We start from the raw sequence: 19259 nt of genomic DNA on the forward strand, positions 1-19259 counted from the left end.
AAAGAAAGGGATGAACTCTAAAGACTTGGACTCCAGCTTTAGAGAAATAGGAAATGCACAATGTTATTGTTTTATGACAAATATTTGAATTTGATGCCAGAACACATTTGAAAAAAGTTGAGAGAGGGACGAGAAAAGTTGTGTAATGCTAAAACAAAACAACTGGTTGAATGTCTCACAACTAATTAGGTTAATTGACAACAGGTCAGTAAGATGATTGGGTATAAAAAGAGCCTCCCAGAGAGGCAGAGTCTCTGTGCAGTGAAGATGGCGAGAGGTTCATCATTCTGTGAAAGACTGGGAAAGCGTGGGAAAACAGTGCAACAATTTTAAGAATAATGTTCCTCAATGTAATATTGTAAGGAATCTGGGGATTTCATCATCCATGGTACATAATATCATTAAAAGATTCAGAGAATCCAGGGAAATCTCTGTACACAATGGACAAGGCCGAAAACCAATATTGGAGGGTCCTCAGGCAGAACTGCATTAAAAACAGACGACATCACTGCATGGGCTCAGGAACACTTCCAAAATCCATTGTCTGTGAACACAGTTTGTTTCTGCATCTACAAATGCAGGATGAAACTCTACCATGCAAAGAAGAAATCATATCTAAACATGATCGAGAAACGCCGCCAACTTCTCTGGGTCTGAGCTCATTGACGATAGAGTGAGGCAAAACGGAAAACTGTCCTGTGGTCTGACGAATCAAAATTAGAAACTCTCTTTGGAAATCATGGACGCTACATCCTCTGGGCTGAAGAGGAGAGGGACCATCCAGCTTATCGGAGGACCATTCAAAAGCCAGCATCCGTGATCAGCATTAGTGCCCGTGGCTTGGGTAGCTTGCACTTCTGGGAGGGCACCATTAATGCTGAACGATATATACAGGTTTTGGAGCAACATATGCTGCCATCCAGATGACGTCTTTTTCAGAGAAGGCCTTGCATTTTTCAGCACGACAATGCCAACTACATGGCTCTGTAGTACAAAAGGCCGGCTGCTAGACTGTCCTGCCTGCCGTCCAGACCTGTCACCCACTGAAAACATTTAGTGCATCATGAAATGAAAAATACAACAAAGGAGCAGTTTAAATCCTATAGTAGGCAAGAATGGGACAACATTTCACTTTCAAAACTCCAACAGCTGATCTCCTCAGTTTCCATACATTTACAGAGTGTTGTTAAAGGAAGAGGTGATGCAACACAGTGGTAAACATGCCCCTGTCCCAACTTTATTGAGACATGTTGCTGGCATAAAATTCAAATTGGGCATATATTTGTCATAAAACAATAACATTTCTCAGTTTCAACATTTGATATGTTGTCTTTGTTCTATTTTCAAATAAATATCGGTTTCTATGATTTGTAAATCATTGCTTTCTGTTTTATTTACATTTTTCATGGCATCCCAACTGTTTCGGAAACGGTGTTGTAAACGCTTAACCGGAAGTGTATACTAGGCATCACTGGGCAGAGAGTCACCCTAGATCAGGGGTCTCCAACTCCGGTCCTGGAGAGCTACCGTCCAGTAGGTAAATACCAGGAGCAGGTGTGGCTCATCAGAAGCTGGGTAGGATAGAAAACCTACTGGTAGGAGCTCTCCAGGACCGGAGTTGGAGACCCCTGCTCTAGACAGGGTGCCAGGCCTTTGCAGGTGATGCATGATTACTCATAAACTTGCATTATATGTTACGGGGAGGTTTTCCACACGCTGCCGCTCCCTAGCCGGTTCCTTTCCCAGTGACGCCACATCCTCCGTAATGAGTTAGCAGCCAGGAGACAAGCCGAGCCACTGTTAGCACCACTGAGCTGAAGGACGTGCTCTGAAATCTAAAAGGATGTCACTGCTTCACCCTTTAACAAGCCTGCATCTAACCACGGCCTGTGCGATAAATAACTGCAAATATCTGCATACACTGAGTAAGGACACTGGCATGCAGAAATGAAAGGGTCTTTAAATAGTCTCAGGCAAAGAGCTGTTTCTGGCGGCTTAAGAGTCTCAGAATGACAAGCGGCGACTCCTCCAATCAGGAGACTGCACAGGTGGACCAGCGAGGGGCGAGGTCACGCTGGAGATGAACAGACTCGCCACAGACTTCCGAAGCACCTTCTAATCAGCTCCTGCATGGTCCTCCACAAGCACCGAGCACCGCCGATACTCTCAGACCATTTCATTACCGCATATAAATATTTAGAGGTAGTCATTGCTGCTTGCGTATGAAAATACATGAAAGGCTTGGGTAGGAGCTGATGAGAGGGCAGCTGGTGAGGATGTCGGTGGCGGGTGTGGGGGTGCGCGGGGGGCTGCTCCCGTGGCTGCTAAATACTTGGAATATCAGTATTTTATGGTGTTCGGCATTTAAGTGCATATGCAGTAATGGCTGTTCCTCCTCCAGAAATTTAGCCAGGACCAGTAATGAGGGTTTTTACAGCATTTTCCCCTAGCTGGTAAATTGCACCTAAAAATCCAAAAAAAAAAAAACCCAGAAAAGGCCATCTCACACCTGGTATGTTACAAAAGAAATCCTGTCATCTTAATTTTGTTTCTTTAACCCTCTTTGTATTTAACAAGGAAGTGCACAGATAATTGAATGAGTGATTGGCATAATGAAATTCGCATACCCTGCTTAACCTGCCTAGGCGTATACAGTATTGACCTCACAGAGTTTCTGTAAATCTGTCATGTTTATTCAAATTAACTTGTGCTTTGTTTTTGAGGCTGATTGTGTGGCCCAGTATAAAATTAAGGTCAGGGGAGCCAGAACCCTGTCACATGATTCAGAGCCGAAAGCTGATTGCCTCAGCCTGCTTTCCTTGAGTTTCAATGAAATCTGTGCCGTATTCTGTTTTTTTTTCTTTTTGTATAAAGTTAACACTTGGGAGGCTTTCATAATCTGCATTACATCACATATCATGGCCAACTGCTTTGTCCAAAGAAACAGTTCTACCTATTTATGCATCGAGGTATTTTATTGGAGGAAGCCGGTTTAAGCACCTTGCTTAAGGGTATTACATCAGATCCTCACCTGGGATTCAAACCCGGGATCACGTCCTTATCTATCGGACTACCGAGCTATAGTTTAAATCCAGGCAGAATAGAGGGCAGTGAACCACATATGCATGAAAACAGAGCTAATGGGGTTTTGAGGAAGATTTTCCTTTTATAAAGAAGTGCCCAGAAATCACACTTTGTGACTCTACAGAACATTTGGTTGTCAGGCATTTAAAATTGCCCCAGCATTTCTATATTCTAGATAACAGTCAATGCGTTGCCTGCGGGGAGAGACTCTATAAAGGCAAATGGTTCCTGCAGTTCTGGCAAGCTTTGTCACGGGTCCCCAGGAAGTAGGCGTCTTCCAAACAAACAAGACACTTAGCTAAATAAGGCTTTTAATTGGCACTGCAGTGTAAAACATTACAGCAAGCGCCCGAGCACAAAAAGGACACGCAGGGGCGCCGTAACAAGGTGAATCATCCCTATTTGTCGTCAATATTACAGACGAGAGGGCAAAACAAAGCAAATAAACAAAACAAAGAAAAAAATTTGCCCTGATTCAGACGGGGAGCTAGGCTGACTTAACAACAATCATTAGAGGGAGACGGGGTCTGTACCGCTGTGCAGCCGACGGCAAAGCCAAACGTTTAACGCGAGAAGAAAAAAAAATGACAAGTCAGGTCAGCTGAACAACACGGTGGGTAATTACCAGCCTTCGAGAAAATGGCAGGAAGATGGCTCAGTAAAATGCAAGCTCAACGTTACAATGGGAAATTCATTTACTGGCAAAACATTCTTCTTTAGAAAACAGCTTTATTTTTAAATGTTATTACTCTAAATAACAAACAGGAAACAGTTTAATAAGAATGGCAGCCCCTATTTCCAGCTGTGATTTTGAGAACAGGTGCAACCTAGCAGATAAACGACAGTTGCGATTCGAGTGTATATTCAGATGCCCGTTTGCGTCAGTGATTGTTTGTCCCTCTTATGTGGCTAAATCATGTCTGCAGATAAATTTGGAGGTGCTAGTGGGTGGTGTGAGGTTTAGCCACTGTGCTTATAATCAGAACTTTGCTGGTTCAGGTCCCAACCCCAGTGGAATATTCATATACTCACTGGGCCCTTTAGCTAGGCCCAAAAGTCCCCCAGGGGTACCTAATAATTGGCCTAACCCCAAGCTTCACTCTCTGCTACGTGTGTATGTTTCAAAAGAAGGAGAACAAGATGGCATATGCAGAAAGAATGCATACCTGTGCTGTACCCGTGATGAGCATCTTCATCATTTAATCTCATCAACCTACCATCGGTAGTTGCTTATGGAAGCAGGAGATGAGCCGAGTGTCACCTGTGGTGATAGAAGCAAGCGGCTCACCTGGACTGTAGCTTGTCAGGGCTCTGTTGGGTTAAGAGGCGAACTGGAGGGAACCCACACAGAACACAGGAATGCCAGTCGAGCGACTGTCTTCCTAATGGATTGGTAAGCAGCTAAACGATTCGTAACTCTGGGCTTATTTTTCCACTCACTGCAGCCTGTTTTACATTCACGAGGGCCAGATAAAGGAATTCGAAACCACCTCTTCATCTCAGACCCCTGGCTAATTTCCCCCGTTCACCCTTGAAACGATCTCCAGCCACCCAATTCAGAGCAGGCACCGTCCTTCCCTCGCAGGTGTCTCTATGGTTCTCCAGACTTCAAATAAAGCCCGTTGACATCGGCCGCACGGCGGCACGCCTGACAGAGCGGACCGGGAGTGAGCGGGCTGACCGGCACAGTCAAACGGAATAAACTGAAAGCTGGATGATCGCCAAAATTACAGCCGTGAAAATCCGAGTCTTTCCGGTCGGCAGTGCATTGTGACCAATTACCAGTAGCGGAAAGTTTGTTTTTTGTACTCTCACGCTCGCTCTAGCACAGCTGTGAAACTCTGCCTGCGGGTATCCCATCTACTAAGCAAAGAAAAAAGTGTGATGAAGACCAGGTCCACACATACGCACCCAGTAGTCGGGTGTTGAGCAAGGCTGCAGGATTAATTGTTTTTAAATCACGATCTCGATTTATAACCCTGTGCAATCTGATTCTTAGATGGCGACGATTCTGCCGTGTGTGCATTAGCGGATTGGTCTGTTGCCTCAAACCAAGGGCTCTCTTTATCTCCATAAGCTGTATCAACAAAGGACAGCACTGCGTTACACCATGAGATAAACTGCACACAGGAAGAGGAGGCAGATATGAAAACAAATCAAATGTGTGTGACAAGGTGAAAGAATCTTGAGAACATGAACAAAATGATTAAGGCTTGAGAAGACGCTTCCCGTTGTGGTGAGGAAGGGAATGGAAACTCGATCCATAATGTGTTTGTCCCGAAAAAGGAGTGAAAATGTGTTTCAAAAACACAAAAATAAATAAATACAAGAATAATAATAATAATAATGACTGTCCTGGCCTTCGCCAGACATCGCTGATAGCCATGGGGATTTCCCAGAATTAAAAATTATTATTAATAGTAAAAATGAGAAAGAAATAAAGAAAGAAATACATTGCTCAAAAACTGTGAGAGAAAATAATCACAGTTCTTGATTAAAGAAACTTGTATTCCTATTTTAACCAGAAGCCCAAGTATTGAGTGGATTTAACTACATGGACACCACACTGAGCAACCTAAATGGACAACCACAGTCACCACCGTGTTTGCAGCTGATGAGCAGAAACCTGGGGCTGGAAGTTCAGTGGAACGTCATATGCGGAGGCTTGGGGAAGAGCGTGTGCAAAGAGGGATGGGCAGATTTCAGATGGTGATGGGTGTGTGGGGGGGGGGGGGGCCCAGGCAACATGTCAGAAGGTGCCAACAATGAGCGCGAAAGCAAAAAGAATCGCATCCCGGGGTATAGACAGTGAGATCCAATGAAGGCACTGTTCTGAAAAGCCCAATCGGTTGGGTTCCGTACAAAGCAGCACCAGTACAAACGCAACCAGGACAGTCGAGGATCAGACCCAAATGAGCAGAGCACGTAAGCCGCTTCTTTCACCCAACGACAGCTCAGATACCGTCTCGGAGCGAAGGCCGGAAATCCACGCGCTGTTCTGCTGTCTCTAAACTCCAAGCGGCAGCGGAGCAAAGAAAACGTGGAGAAAAAACACCCAGCAACTGCAGCTGCAGCAGTGGATCCTCTCAAAGTGCGACGCTTTCGCCGGACTGACAGCGGATTTCTCCAACAAGCAAAAGTGATAAACATGATGAACACCAGCACTTCGTTAAAATAGCAGAGAAACAGACAAAGGGAACATTTCCCTGCTTTAAATTGTCTAAAAAAAGAATATAAGACAGACAAACAAGCAAACCCGGCCAAACTGAATCAGGGGCTTCTGTTGTGTTTACAATGCAGCTAAATCTGTTGATAGTCCTGAAACAGGAGCTACTGGGTAGATCAGTAGGTTGGGGACCAGGAGGCTGGCTGGTTAGTTATACCCACGCTGGGCCCTTAAACTAGGCCCTTGGCCCTGTCCTTCAGAGATGCTGTCTGTCCTGGCACTATTAACCCAAGATTCCATTACTTTTATGTTGCTTTAGAGAAAAACATTTGCCAGATAAAGAATTTACCACCAGGGTGAGGCTGCACAGACATAAAATTAGAATACGTGCCACAGATTTTATTATGCTTTTTCATCCTCTGAGTGGCTTGATTTAAGTGTTTTATCTCTTTATATGTTTGTCTTTTTTATCAGGCAAGATCAGATTTGAAGCAGATTTAGTATTACAGTGGCAACAGTCACTCAACCATAGAGTCATAAGTCCAGTTCGTTATGTACTACACCACCTTCAACTGCCTCTGGGAAATAACGATTAAAAAAAAAAAACACTCAAATCTGACCAATGAAAGGAGTTAGGTCCTACAGAAAGTACAAAGTCACAATGAGCACTGCTGTGTTTGACTTGGGACCTACAGGTTACCCTGAAAGTGATTTTTTTGAAGCTCAAACACTGTTAGGGTCATGGGTTCCTCTGCAGGGGAGTAAACCGCAGACTCCGAAACGGCGTATGTGAGGTGACTGAAGGGGGCACTCTGGAGTCACCGGAGGAACAGGAAGAGGAAGATGAAAGGCTGTGATCAAGTACATACCTGGGGAGGGACAAAACGTTTCAGGCCTGGTGGAATGCTGGGCCGGGGGTCGTTTGATATCGGGGTCACCTCTCAGGGAACCCAGGTGCTGAATGTTCTCTCCTACGGTACTGGAGATTTGTAGTGCAAATACAACCTTTTCCAAAGGACAGCACTTTCTATTCCATGGCGGACCCCCGGCTGTAAGCTTTTGTTCACGGACCACTTGCATCTCGCTGCAAGGGGTCGAACATGCTAGACTGCTCTGATGGAGACAGACCAAAAATATATCTCCCCCCCGGTTGAAGCCGGGGGTGGGGGAGGGGGGGGGTGCAGTAAGTGGGGGTGGGGGAAGCAAAACAAAAACTGTTCTTTCAAAAGGATGCACTCTCCATCGGTTGACAGGTGAATGAACTTTGCAGCGATGCATGATGGGTATGCGCTGGGAACGCCCCAAGACCCCTTTATAACAAATCTCAATCTGAAGAGTGCTTATTAAAAATAAAACTCTTCCTAGTGACGGTTCCCCTGACTTCCACGCCTGCTCAGCAAGCCATAGCCCGTCTCTGCCTGTGAACCCTTTCTTCTTTATTTTGTCTACTTGTTTTAAACGTTTAAAACTTTTCAAACAGAAAAATCAGGACTTTTGGCACCCTCACTTAGCCTGAGCAAGATCTACCAAGCTGGCTGGCATCACTGTGGTCCAGAGTCACCATTTGGGAGAAAAAAAGCTTTAGCCTGCAGATCTGACACAAAAATATCAGCTTTTACTTCCTGCATCATCAACCCCCTCCTCCCACCATGATGACAGTGGTCGCCGCGGTCAGTTTCTCTGCCTCTTGCCCCACACGTCTCTCCACCCCTCCCCCATCTGGGACTGGCAGAGAGTAGCTATTGGGCCTCTGCTTTCATTAAGGCCTTTACTTTATGACAAAGCCAACTCTGTGTCAGACAGATATGTCACACGCACCCAGGGGTGCAGCTAGCCAGGGCGAAAGGGGAACATTCACAGCGGGGCAGATCTCACCTGGCAATTTGCTCTCCGTAAAGCAGCGCAGCTAAATTGGAGGTGAGCTACCTGCAAAGCGGATCTATCAGCAGGTAAACCCCCAACCCCCACAAAAGGCCATTTGCCGCTACGTTGGGAGGAAGCCTGTCAGAATCTGATAAAACCGATTACATATTAATGCCGCATCAATGATTCAACCCCCTGCCCAGACGAAAATCACGGAGAACAAAGAGGAAGTAGGATTTTTGCTGCCTTTTGTCATGAATAAAGTCTCTAATCCTTGATTAGATTAGCAGTGTAGAAGGTGTGATCAGCACACTTTTGATAAACCAGAATCAGTTTACAACCCTGTGGTATTAATTTGCAGATTCCCTGTCACTGAGCTGCCAGGACCTAAATACAAACGAAACGTTTGCTTTTGACCGATCCAGCAAATGGCCACAGCAAATATGAGGCATGCAGTTAGGCAGGTCTGAAGGTAAACACAATATTTTAGCATTTTAGGGTGACCATATTCTGCTTTGCCAAAAATGGAACATCAGGGGCAGGAAATGTGCACACAGAAAGTATTCTGAGTGTAGAAAGCAAATGTCAACATGACATTTCAGGCATTTTTAGGCTCCAAAAACGAGGATGTATGGTCACCCAAAGCATTTTGGATTTAGCGTAGCCTTTTAGCTTTGCTGCTAAGATGGTTATGATGTTCAGGGTGGGATGATTGTTGGGCATATCTCAGCCTCTGTTTTGATATGAGCATAGCATATTTTTGTGTGTTTATTGGTAGAAAAACCGAAGGACCTTTTTAGCGCCACAAAATAGCCTAAATGAGAGGGCATCGTCATGCTGCTGGCATACTACCTGAAGTGCATTAGCACAACGTAACTCGGTGCCGGTGTTTGACAAAGGTGTCCAATTACCTCCCCAGATGCTTTCAGCCGCACCATTCGTTCTGAAGAGTGTCACCTGGTAGGCTGCAATACTGAATGTGATTTATGAGAGATTCCTGCAGTGTGATCTGAGGGTATTGTCAGGTCTAAATCGGTTAAAACAAAAAAAAAACTGCAAGTAATTTAGGATAAAATGTCAGAAAAGTGACAATTTAAAAAAGGAAGGCAGATTGACGTAGCTCTGGCAACTGCAAGTAGTACCGATTCCCAATTGGGCATGGGTCTTGTGCTGAAAACTGCCAAATTAAAGGAATCTCTTGAGAAAATGAGGGAAACGTGAAGACAGGTGTTCCCACACAGGTCTAGATCTTGATGTAAGCAGTTAACATTGTGACACGCTTAGGGTTATGCATGCAATGTAAATACTGGAGAGGAAGCATGACAGATATACAAAGACATGGCCTGATCTCTTGTGGAAGATTCCTGGGAAGATGTTCTCAATCCAGGCACTATCCGAAAGCTGAGGCGAACCAGAGGTGTTCTGGCAGCTGGGAGTGATCCAGTGCCTTATTAATGTTAGTGTTGCCTTTGTTTGGGCACCAAGGCATGGCATTAATATCAAATAATGTTTGAAGAAACAGCACCAGAGCACTAGGGAATGGAACATCTCATTAAACATGTCTGTCACCAGTTTTTTTTTCCACAAAAGTCCACAAAGAAACCTATGTACACTTCCAACCATTGCTGATACAGTATGTCAAGCAAGGAGAGGCAGCGTGTTGTCAAAATTCAACTTTTTGGATAGGGAAAGATTCCTCTTTGAGTGTCTCCACTGCAGGTCTGGCCATTTCACCGAGGACGCCACCAATCCCACAATCAGAGGGCGATAGTTCAGGTCCAGAAATTAAAAATCCAGACCAAGACCAGCTGAGTACTCTGTAAATGTGACTCTCTATACTCAACAAAATCTTGGTCTGGATTTTTACTTTCTGGACCTGAACTATCTACCTCCTGCTTGTGTGCCCTGTCCAAACCCTCCTGACTAAATGTTGATTTGTTGGGTGCCAGTAACTGGGGAATTGGGGGAAAATTACACAAACTAAAAATGCACCTCGACTATGGAAATTATTCAAAGAAAAAACAAACTCCTGATATGGACAGAGAGAGCATTTATACAGTGCTGGCCTTATCTGAAACTCTTGTGCAAAGGTGGAGCAAAATTAAGCTGTTTATCTAGCTGGCCTAGCAGGTCGTCTGCCCCAACCATTTGTAGGAACCGAAGAATTAATCTAATGCCCTGCTTTTCAGTTTCTCCTTGTGTGGGCGTGTGTCTGATTGCTTGATTGTTTTAAATGTCACAGATGTGCTGCCTCGCGTGTATTATCTATACAGTCTGATCTTCATGCAGATTTGAATCGGACACCAGCATTCTCTGAGCCACGCATATCGCGGGTGGTCTTTGTTAATTTTACATCTCATGCAGTGGGACTGTTAGCCGCTCCTGTTATGAAGGTGATGGGGGGGATGATTCCACTCTGTTATTTTGACAGGAATCGAAGAGGGTTTCTGCGCTGGAATCCGATGTTGCTCAGTTAGTTGTTTCATTCTCCGTGGCAGCAGTATTCTTGGTGTGTGTGTGTGCTGACATTTAATATTTCTGGGGTAATTTGAGAGCCCAGTGGAAGACGTAACCTGGTTTTAGACATCGGTGTTACATTCCAGCCAGGGACTCTACCTCTGATAGATTTCTATAGACTTAGTCCCTGGAGCAACAACTACTCGCTGGGCACAGGTTAGGGTTGCTGTTGGGGTAACCTCTACCCTAAACCTAACCAGCAAAACCACAGATACAAAGATACAAAGTCCTTGCCACCCCCTGTCCGAAATGGAAATCGGGGATCTGGAATTGGCAAATCAAAACCTATATTAAACAGGACTAGACTAACTAGTCAAGCAAAATTTTATTGTTAAGTAAGAGTGGAGTTGTGTAACAAATAATTTTATAAAGCTCTGGTCAGAAATATCCAGCTGTCAGATTTATGCCGCGTTGAGTTTGCAGTGGCTAAAAATAATGAGTGAGTTTAATTTGTGACAAAGGATGAACCATACACAGAAGGCCAGAGACAGTCATTAAATTTGTTTCTTTAAAAAAGATTCTGTCATACGTGTGGAGCCTTGGAGCCCAGCTGCTGCTTCTGCTAGGCTCTTAGGAAATCAGGACCTTCAGATGAGATGAAACATGAATGGGAACCTCGCTGTGCTCCTGCTGCCCTACAGGGACAGGCATCTTTCCCAGATTTTTGCCATTTCACGCACGAGACGGAGCATTAAATCAAACAATGGTCAAGCGAGGACAGCGACGGAACTGCACGGCTGTGCTCACCTTTCTTGTCCCCGAAGAAAAGAGTCTGCTGTGCAGGGTTTGACCACTGGAGGGAGGTGTTGTCATTGTGATCCACGCGGCAGGTCATGTCGGCCGTCCCCCCCTCTGCCACTGTCACGTTATGTGTGATGGGGAACTGGCCCTGGCTGCCTGTGTGACGAGAGGGAGAAAGAAGGTCACATGGGCTGGAGAGGGTCACATGGGCTGGAGAGGGTCACATGAGCTGGAGATGGTCACATGGGCTAGAGAAGGTCACATGGGCTGGAGAGGGTCACATGGGCTAGGCTGCTCGCTGTACCATTGTCTCCATCCAGGAGTAGCCTTGGAGTACATTAGTCTGAGACTCACTGTATCTGTTCCTCTGCAACGAACTGCTCACTTTTATACTGAATTAAAATAGTGTCACATGATCCTGGAGACACCATTGTGTATATCGGAAACTTAAAAGTTCTTACACTGCCTACACAACTTTACAAAAATGCATATTTTAATTTAAGAAAGGCTGCATTGAAGGTATTCTTGGTACGTGCCCCATCCAAGCCCGCCAAAGATTATTAGCATTTTTTAAGCCACACTTCCAAGCCTTCCGCCTCCCCCGGAGTTTTGAACTTCCAGCCACCCTTGACCAGTCCAGACTGTGAGTTTCTGCTCCGCCCATCTCCGTATGCCCAACGGCCCCAGAGCCACTCAGCTAGCGGGCCCAGCATCGAAGCCGAACCGCGCCTGCTGCGAGACCCCGCCTACTCATCACGCTAGACTGCGGGAGACAGTGCCACGCACAGCAAGGAGGGGGCATGGCATGACCCCAGTCATCCCCACAGCTTTACATGCTTGGCCACCACTTGTCCTCACCTTCCTGCTGCCCCCTGGCGCTGACTGACGAAATTACCTATATAGCAGCATCGATACAGATGGGGCTGCAGAGTTATCCCAAAACCTTAGCTGTGCTGTGCCTCCCATCACTGGCTGCTGCCAAAGCCACCACAGGCCATCCCACGCCATCACATCCGCATTTCCGCATGCATGTGGTCTCCCGGATTAAGCACAGGAGTAGCGAGAAACCAGGAAGTTGAACTCGGGTGTTTCCGTAGGCGGGAAGCCTGCGGCGCACTCTCTGTGGGTGAGAGACGAGGAAACACCCTAGGGTGAGGACTTACGATCCAGCAGGGCGAAAAAAAATTAAATCACACCCTCTTTTTGTGGTACCCTTGCAAGGCGTTGACTCCAATAATTCCGATTTACTGCACACCCACGGGATGACGACGGGAAGCATTTAACTCATAACACGGGAGGAATTTAATTGATATTGCAGAGCTGTTTTTACACAACACACGACATACTGCTGACTCTAATTTGGGGAATAATTAACATCAAGCAATATTCCTTTACTCTGCACAGGTGTCTTACCATCAGCGAATAAAGCCTCCAAACCAGTAACTCACCAGTCACTAATCAGTGAACTGATTAAATCAATGTATCAATGATCAAGAAAAAAAATGGAAAAAGAGTATAAAGCCATATCCCAGTCAGTGTCATTTTAATAAAAACCAGCAAAGGTGGATTTTTACTTTCTGGACCTGAACTATCCACCTCTAAAAACCAGTAACTGGCTTAATTGTTGATATACCTGTATACAATCTCTAAATCCATCTTCTACTGCTTATCTTGGCAGGGTTTCTATTTTTTTTTGGGGGGGGGTGAAATTATATGTAAAAGGGAAGATTTACCTTCCCAAATCATTCAAGACACCTCACAGCAAGACAAAGCCAAACATATACCAGTAATAAGTACTAAAGAACAAATAATATACAAATGAAAATATAAAGTGTAAATTTGTTAAGCGGCACATGTCCTTTTCACATTAGTGCTTCTATAAACGTGTATCTTGACTATCAAGTCTGGATTTACTTAAGGGAGCTGAATGATCATTTTCAGTGTTCATAATTTTACTTTTGGGGTCTACTAGAAGAGATTTACATGCTTCAGTGTTCCAAAAGCATATTATTTTTCTCATACAGTACATTTTTGTTCACTCTGTCTATAACTGTCCGAAATGCTCCATTAGAGCTTTAAGCCCCACCCCCGATGAACCCGGTGTGCTCTGATTGGTCAGTTTGCCCTACATGTTCCACTCCTGTTGGAAACAGTTACTGTGCGGGCAGTTGGTTATGTGTGGGCGTGCCAAACTTGCAAGCAAGTGGCCAATAAGGATTGCGTTATGAGGTGACATCACCATGTCAAGGAAGTAAGGGCTGGAATTCCAACAAGGTGTTTCAGACAAATTAGAGAAGAGTGGTTTCTGTGGTGAGAGTTACTACCTTTGGCATGTACTTTGGCCCCTAAGACTTTGCAGACCATTTACATGCACATACTGTAATGCTATGAAACACACTAAAGAAAAGGGAAAACTGGAAAAACATGATAGGGCCCTTAACTTTGGCTTTAAAAATGTTGAGAGCTGCCTCTATAGAATTTACACACAATATGCACATTTATCATACACCTGCAAAAAACAAGTGGAACAAGCACAGAATACAATAATAAACCCCTTGCAGTAGCACCAACATATGCAGATGTATGTATGTTCATTCCAGCTTAATTTTGCTAAATCACCTCGATGCAAATTTTTGCTCTTTGGGTAATGACTCTAATGGGAGACGGCGATGGGAACATCTCCAGCGTGATCTTTTGCGGAACCTTCTGAAAAACTGCTTGCCAGCAAAACATTTCTCTGCGTTTCTCACAGCTTTGCCTCTAGCCAGAAGGGGATGAAAGCGAGTGACATTTGCCCCGGAGATCCGCAGCATGCGCGCAGTGGAGGCGGTCTGCAATCAGCACCCGCTTTCCACTGGGGAAGACCTGGAGCTCCTGTGCTCTTTCCCGACGTTCAGGAACGAGGCCACCATGCAGCAGCATAGGATGCATTTCCATCCAGTAGCAATTCTACAGAATCTGCAGGAGCAGGAACTCTACTCCAGGCAAAGCAGAGAGTGTACGGGGGTTTTCCACAATGCATTAAAAATATATTGTCATATACTAAGAAATATGCTATTTTACAGTGAATATATTCACCTATCTTCCACGTATCTGGTACAGGTAGATGGTGCACCTATTCCAGGAGGCATAGGGCTTGGGGGTGTCCTGATGGGATACCAGCCCATCAAAGAACATTGAAGGAACCATCAGAAGCACTAGGAGAACCAGCAAATTGTGCACGTGCAGAGCTGGGGATTAACTTCCAGTCTCCCAACTATCAAACTGAAGTGTAAAAACACGAAATACATGAAAACTCAATGAATAGCATTTAAGCATACAGAAAGCAACTCAAATAATTCAGTATTACATATTTGAGTGCATTATAATTTCTTTTTAATCAGTACTTTCTTGATTCGACTCAGTACTGCATTTACATATATTAAAAACTATAGATAATCCATATATTTTATTCCATAAGGAATGTCTGCTTGGCCCACATCTGTGGGCTTGGAATTTATTTGTACATAAAAAAGCATATAAGATTTTGTGGATTCAGCTGTCAGCCATTAGGATGTGCGGGGAAGTTGCATAGTAATAGACTGACACAGACTGAATGATTTTAGCTGCTCAACCAGATGATAAATTGTCCCGGAGAGGAAGGTGACGGGACCAGGCGGAGATTTAGGGAATGACATCGTCGTGCTTGGGGATCTCTGCAGCCTATCAAGTCCGAGATGAAGACGGAGTCATCAAGGGGATCCTAAGACCAGAGGATATGAGGAAGCAGAGGTCTGGGGGGTGGGGGGGGTGTGGTTGAGTGTCGGGGAGTCAAACACAGTTAAGTGTTTGAAAGGGACAATATGTGAGTCGGGGGTGGGAGAAGGGGATAGGGCAGCTTGGCTTGTATTTTGAATGCTGTCACACCTGGGGGGGGGTTGTTGAAGGAGGGTGTGAATGTAGACGTGCCACCGAGGTCACCATGGCGACGTGTTAGGGGAGAGGGAGCAGAGTCACTCTGTCGCATTAGTGACAGCAGCATCATGCAGTGATTGCATTGGGGGGGGGATGTCCAGTTTAATGCACAAGCTTCATTGCACCTGATAGCCAGGAGAGGAAGACACAGGAAGTGCATAGCAAGAGGTTAAGAGCTGTCACTCCTCTGCCTGGCCGGCTGGACACTGTCCTCACAGGGGCATCATCTCTACTCCCAATGCACGACGAGGACACGTCTAAGCTGCATATAAACAGGGGGCTATGCTTCATATCAGCTATGTATCAAGGTTTGTTTTATTTTGTTTGTTAGTTTTGTTTGATTTTGTTTGTGGCCATTGTAGCAGACAAATAACACAAACGTCCTACATACTTTTGTAATTCTGTACATCATCTGCAGAGAATAGAAGCCATTTGGCACTGGTCAGCAGAAGTGGTACCGATTTCCGTCAAAACTTCCTTTTGTGTGTGCAATTAAGGACCTGTAAGAGTCATTATTTAAAAAGCATTATATAAAAGCAAGTCAAGGTACCGCGGAAGCTTTCTGATGGTGCTTAGCTATGAATCAGGTTTCAGGGGTTTTTCTACAGCACTGTAATAAGACATTGGATGCTTTTGACGCATCTCACATCAGTTTAAGGAGATAAGCAGGTATTAAGGAGGAAGCACTAAGGGAGGCGAGGAGGAGGGGATGACAAGGGAAAAGAGGGCTAATCTGAATGAATCGGGGAGTAGATAGAGGCAGGAGGCAGGGCGGTGACCTCCTGCCTGATAAGCAGGCCGATAATGAGGCCTGTGCAGAGGGACTCAGGAGGCGCAGCACGCGTACGCCGCACCTCCTGAAGGAGGACCCTGCAAAGCAGGGAAGTGGCTGCGTCTCGCTGCGCCTCATCCTGGGGCTTTTCAGGTAACACATACATAACCGTAATTAACTATAACGGCATCCTGTGGTATCCCCTGCCTGGTGTCCGGTGCTTCATGGGATAGGGTTAGGCTGACCCTGCACTGAACAGGCTGCTAGATGGATGGATGGATCTATTCTTTGGCTATATGTGATTACCAAGTAATCAGTAAATTTTTAACTTAATATCTGTTAGAGATATCTCGTATTGTGTTTTTATACAGGTTTCATAAATATAAACTGAATTTTATATATTTATTCTGCAAACTGGCACAATGTACAACTAAGTACAAAGACCGTATTAAGAAAAGATATATTTAGTGTCTTTTCAATAAGCGAAATATCCTGGATTGCATTAAACATGATTCTGGGGCTTCTTTTCCTCAAAACTCCATACAGTCCATCTAACAACCAGGAAACACAAGGGCATAACCATGATATAAAATAGGCTATTTTAGGTCCTCAGATGTATTGGCTTGTATTTAGTAGGGACAGCTGCTTCATAGAAAAATAAACTGAGAAAGACATGCACAAGTGTATTCACAAAGAATATTTAGATTTAGATTTTCTGTTATATAATGTGTTTTTCAAAGAACACCATAAATAGAGAGTTCTGTAAGTATTGTAACTATCTACAGACCAGGGAGCACGGGGTTCAGTGTGCAGTGCATTTTGGGAGAGCTCTAATTGCTATCTTCTATGGCTTATGCTTTGTGGCAGAAGCCACCTGGACATCTATAGCTGGCCTCATGAATATTAATAGGCAGTCGCCATCCAGTCATCTCACAGCTGTAAACTGCCGCAGAATTCAGAGCAATCGCTGAATTGGCTGCATCTTCAAATCAGCATTGGGGTGGGGGGGTTGTGCCACATGGATGTTTTTGGAATGCCGCAGGAAACAATGGCGGACATCAACCCGGGAGAAACATCTGCCGTTTTTTGGATGAGGCCACAATCGGCACCTGACCCATCTTGGTTTGACGCACGTGGGGAAGATGCAGCCCGGGGATGGTATCGATTAAAGCATCCTGTGGTTAACCTTGTGAGCAGGAGATGAGAAACAGACACAAAAGAACGTAATCTATACAACTTTGACTAAGCAGAATGTATTATTCATGCAGGAGTCGTGAGGTATAAATATCTGGCTTCAGCTTTTATGTCTCGCATAACCCTTCCGAATGATTAGGCGCGTGATTCCGATTGATTGATCCGATTATAAGATAACGGCTGAATCTCTGCTGTTCAGTGGTCCATCCTCGTCCTGGGAGAGCCATTCCATCCCGTGTGAAGCGGCACGGCTCATTGGACGGGAAGGACATTCCACCCACTAGGAAAGAAAGAAAAAAAACGTCGACCGGAATGCGGTTTGTGAAAAACTACCCTCGCTCTGATGCCACTTTGCTGGGCTTTCCCCCCCCCCCCAAAGCGGAAAGTTGGAAATATGGCCCCACTAGATGGGAGTATAATGAGGCTCGTGTGCCTCAGATGAGAGTCCCGTTTCGGCCGAATGCACCAAATAATGGGTTATGCAGCCTCTGGACCAGCGGCCGGCACACCGTCGCAGCAGGTAAACCGCGGGCAGGGGCAGAAGGCTCAGAAACAAAGAACATCAATTCGGAGAACAAAACTTCATCTTAATTCATTACCTATAAATAATTAAAACATAGGGAAATTACCGTGGGGATCCCATCTGTCTGCGTTCTGAAGCCGTCTACCTCCTATCCCTCTCCAAACACAGAGATGCGAAAGCTTCAGACAACAGACGAGAGGCCCGGCAATCTAAGAGGAGGTAGCGGCAGATCACGTCAAAGCCGATGCTCTCGACAGCCCCTATTACAGGCTCATTTTCATAGCTTATTATGTTCCCGTAAAAGCAAATCAAAGGGAGGACTAGCTCGTCACTTTGGCAGACACGTAAGACTCCCCAAGTTCAATCAGATTACATTTGTCGAAGTAGCTAAATCTCTTGCCACCTCCCACCCCCACATCCAAGCTACTTTGCGTCACTGCGACTCTTTACCGTTGACGTTTAGCATGAATGACCAACGGCTGTGTTCTGAAAGAAGAGGATATGTCGACACTGGACCCGAGGCCAACCGACCTCTGGGCCCGCCCTGACGGACCACTCGGACCTCGGGCAATCTCGGTTTTGCCTTCTCACCATAGAACTCGCGAAAGTCCGACTCGGTGAGAACCCCGAAAGGCCCGTGTGTGCAGAAGCTCATGTAACTGTCATAACTTTCAAAGAGATCAGAGGGGAATGATTCCCTTTATCTGAAGTTTGCTGGTTCTGTTTAAAGAGGCTGAGCGTAGCAGGGGGTGTTAGAGCACCAGGCTCTTGAAAGCTCATCTAGGACTCCATGTATCCATGCCGAGAATACACGCTTTCCTAGCATCAGTCATTTTTGTTACCTTTTATTTTTATTTAAAGTTCCCAATTTCATTTCCATTTCAGATATTTTTAAGAATTCATAAATAGTTCTAGCTTTCTTTTTATTTTCTAAAAAATAAATGATTCTGTTTAATTATCCAACAGAAGACCATTAAATGCAGTGAAAGGACTGGTTTTCAATTAGAAACTGTTCTTTGATATCTTTTAGCGATCAGTGGTATTTTAAAAACTTCACCTAGAGATCTGCTGCTCAGATGGGAGTTGCGTGTGTGACTGGGAGAAAGAGACGCGATCCATGGGTCCAGAGAAGCGGCTGCCCTATTTCCAAATGATGAGAACAGCTCACACACATAGAGAAGATATTCTCCACAAAAGGCACTGACTGCATCTAAAGCCACTGGGGGTAAATTTAGGATAGAACCCAATTTCTTTGCATTTTCTCATCAGAATTTGCATTTTCCATCACATCATCTATGGAATGTTAATTATAGAAAGTTGGGTATTTCTGATTTTGACATCTATATGAAAACAGGTCACTATCAAATATTTAAGGGTGACTATGACAAACTGTGATGTGAGTCTTATGTTAAATATTCCTGGGTCTGCTTACAAGAAGTCTTCTG

General features: G+C 44.9%; 1 protein-coding gene across 5 annotated transcripts in view; it reads right to left on the reverse strand.

The window, feature by feature from the left end:
* Positions 1-19259, reverse strand: part of LOC111851372 (cell adhesion molecule 2) — a 228815-nt gene that overhangs the window by 44569 nt on the left and 164987 nt on the right. For all 5 annotated transcript variants that reach the window (XM_023826237.2, XM_072701053.1, XM_072701052.1 and 2 more), the window contains one exon: positions 11378-11527. In XM_023826237.2, the coding sequence (XP_023682005.1) occupies positions 11378-11527 (150 nt within the window). The remainder of the gene's footprint in view (positions 1-11377; positions 11528-19259) is intronic.

This window comes from Paramormyrops kingsleyae, chromosome 17, assembly GCF_048594095.1.
Source record: "Paramormyrops kingsleyae isolate MSU_618 chromosome 17, PKINGS_0.4, whole genome shotgun sequence".
In the NCBI taxonomy this organism is placed as follows: Eukaryota; Metazoa; Chordata; class Actinopteri; order Osteoglossiformes; family Mormyridae; genus Paramormyrops; species Paramormyrops kingsleyae.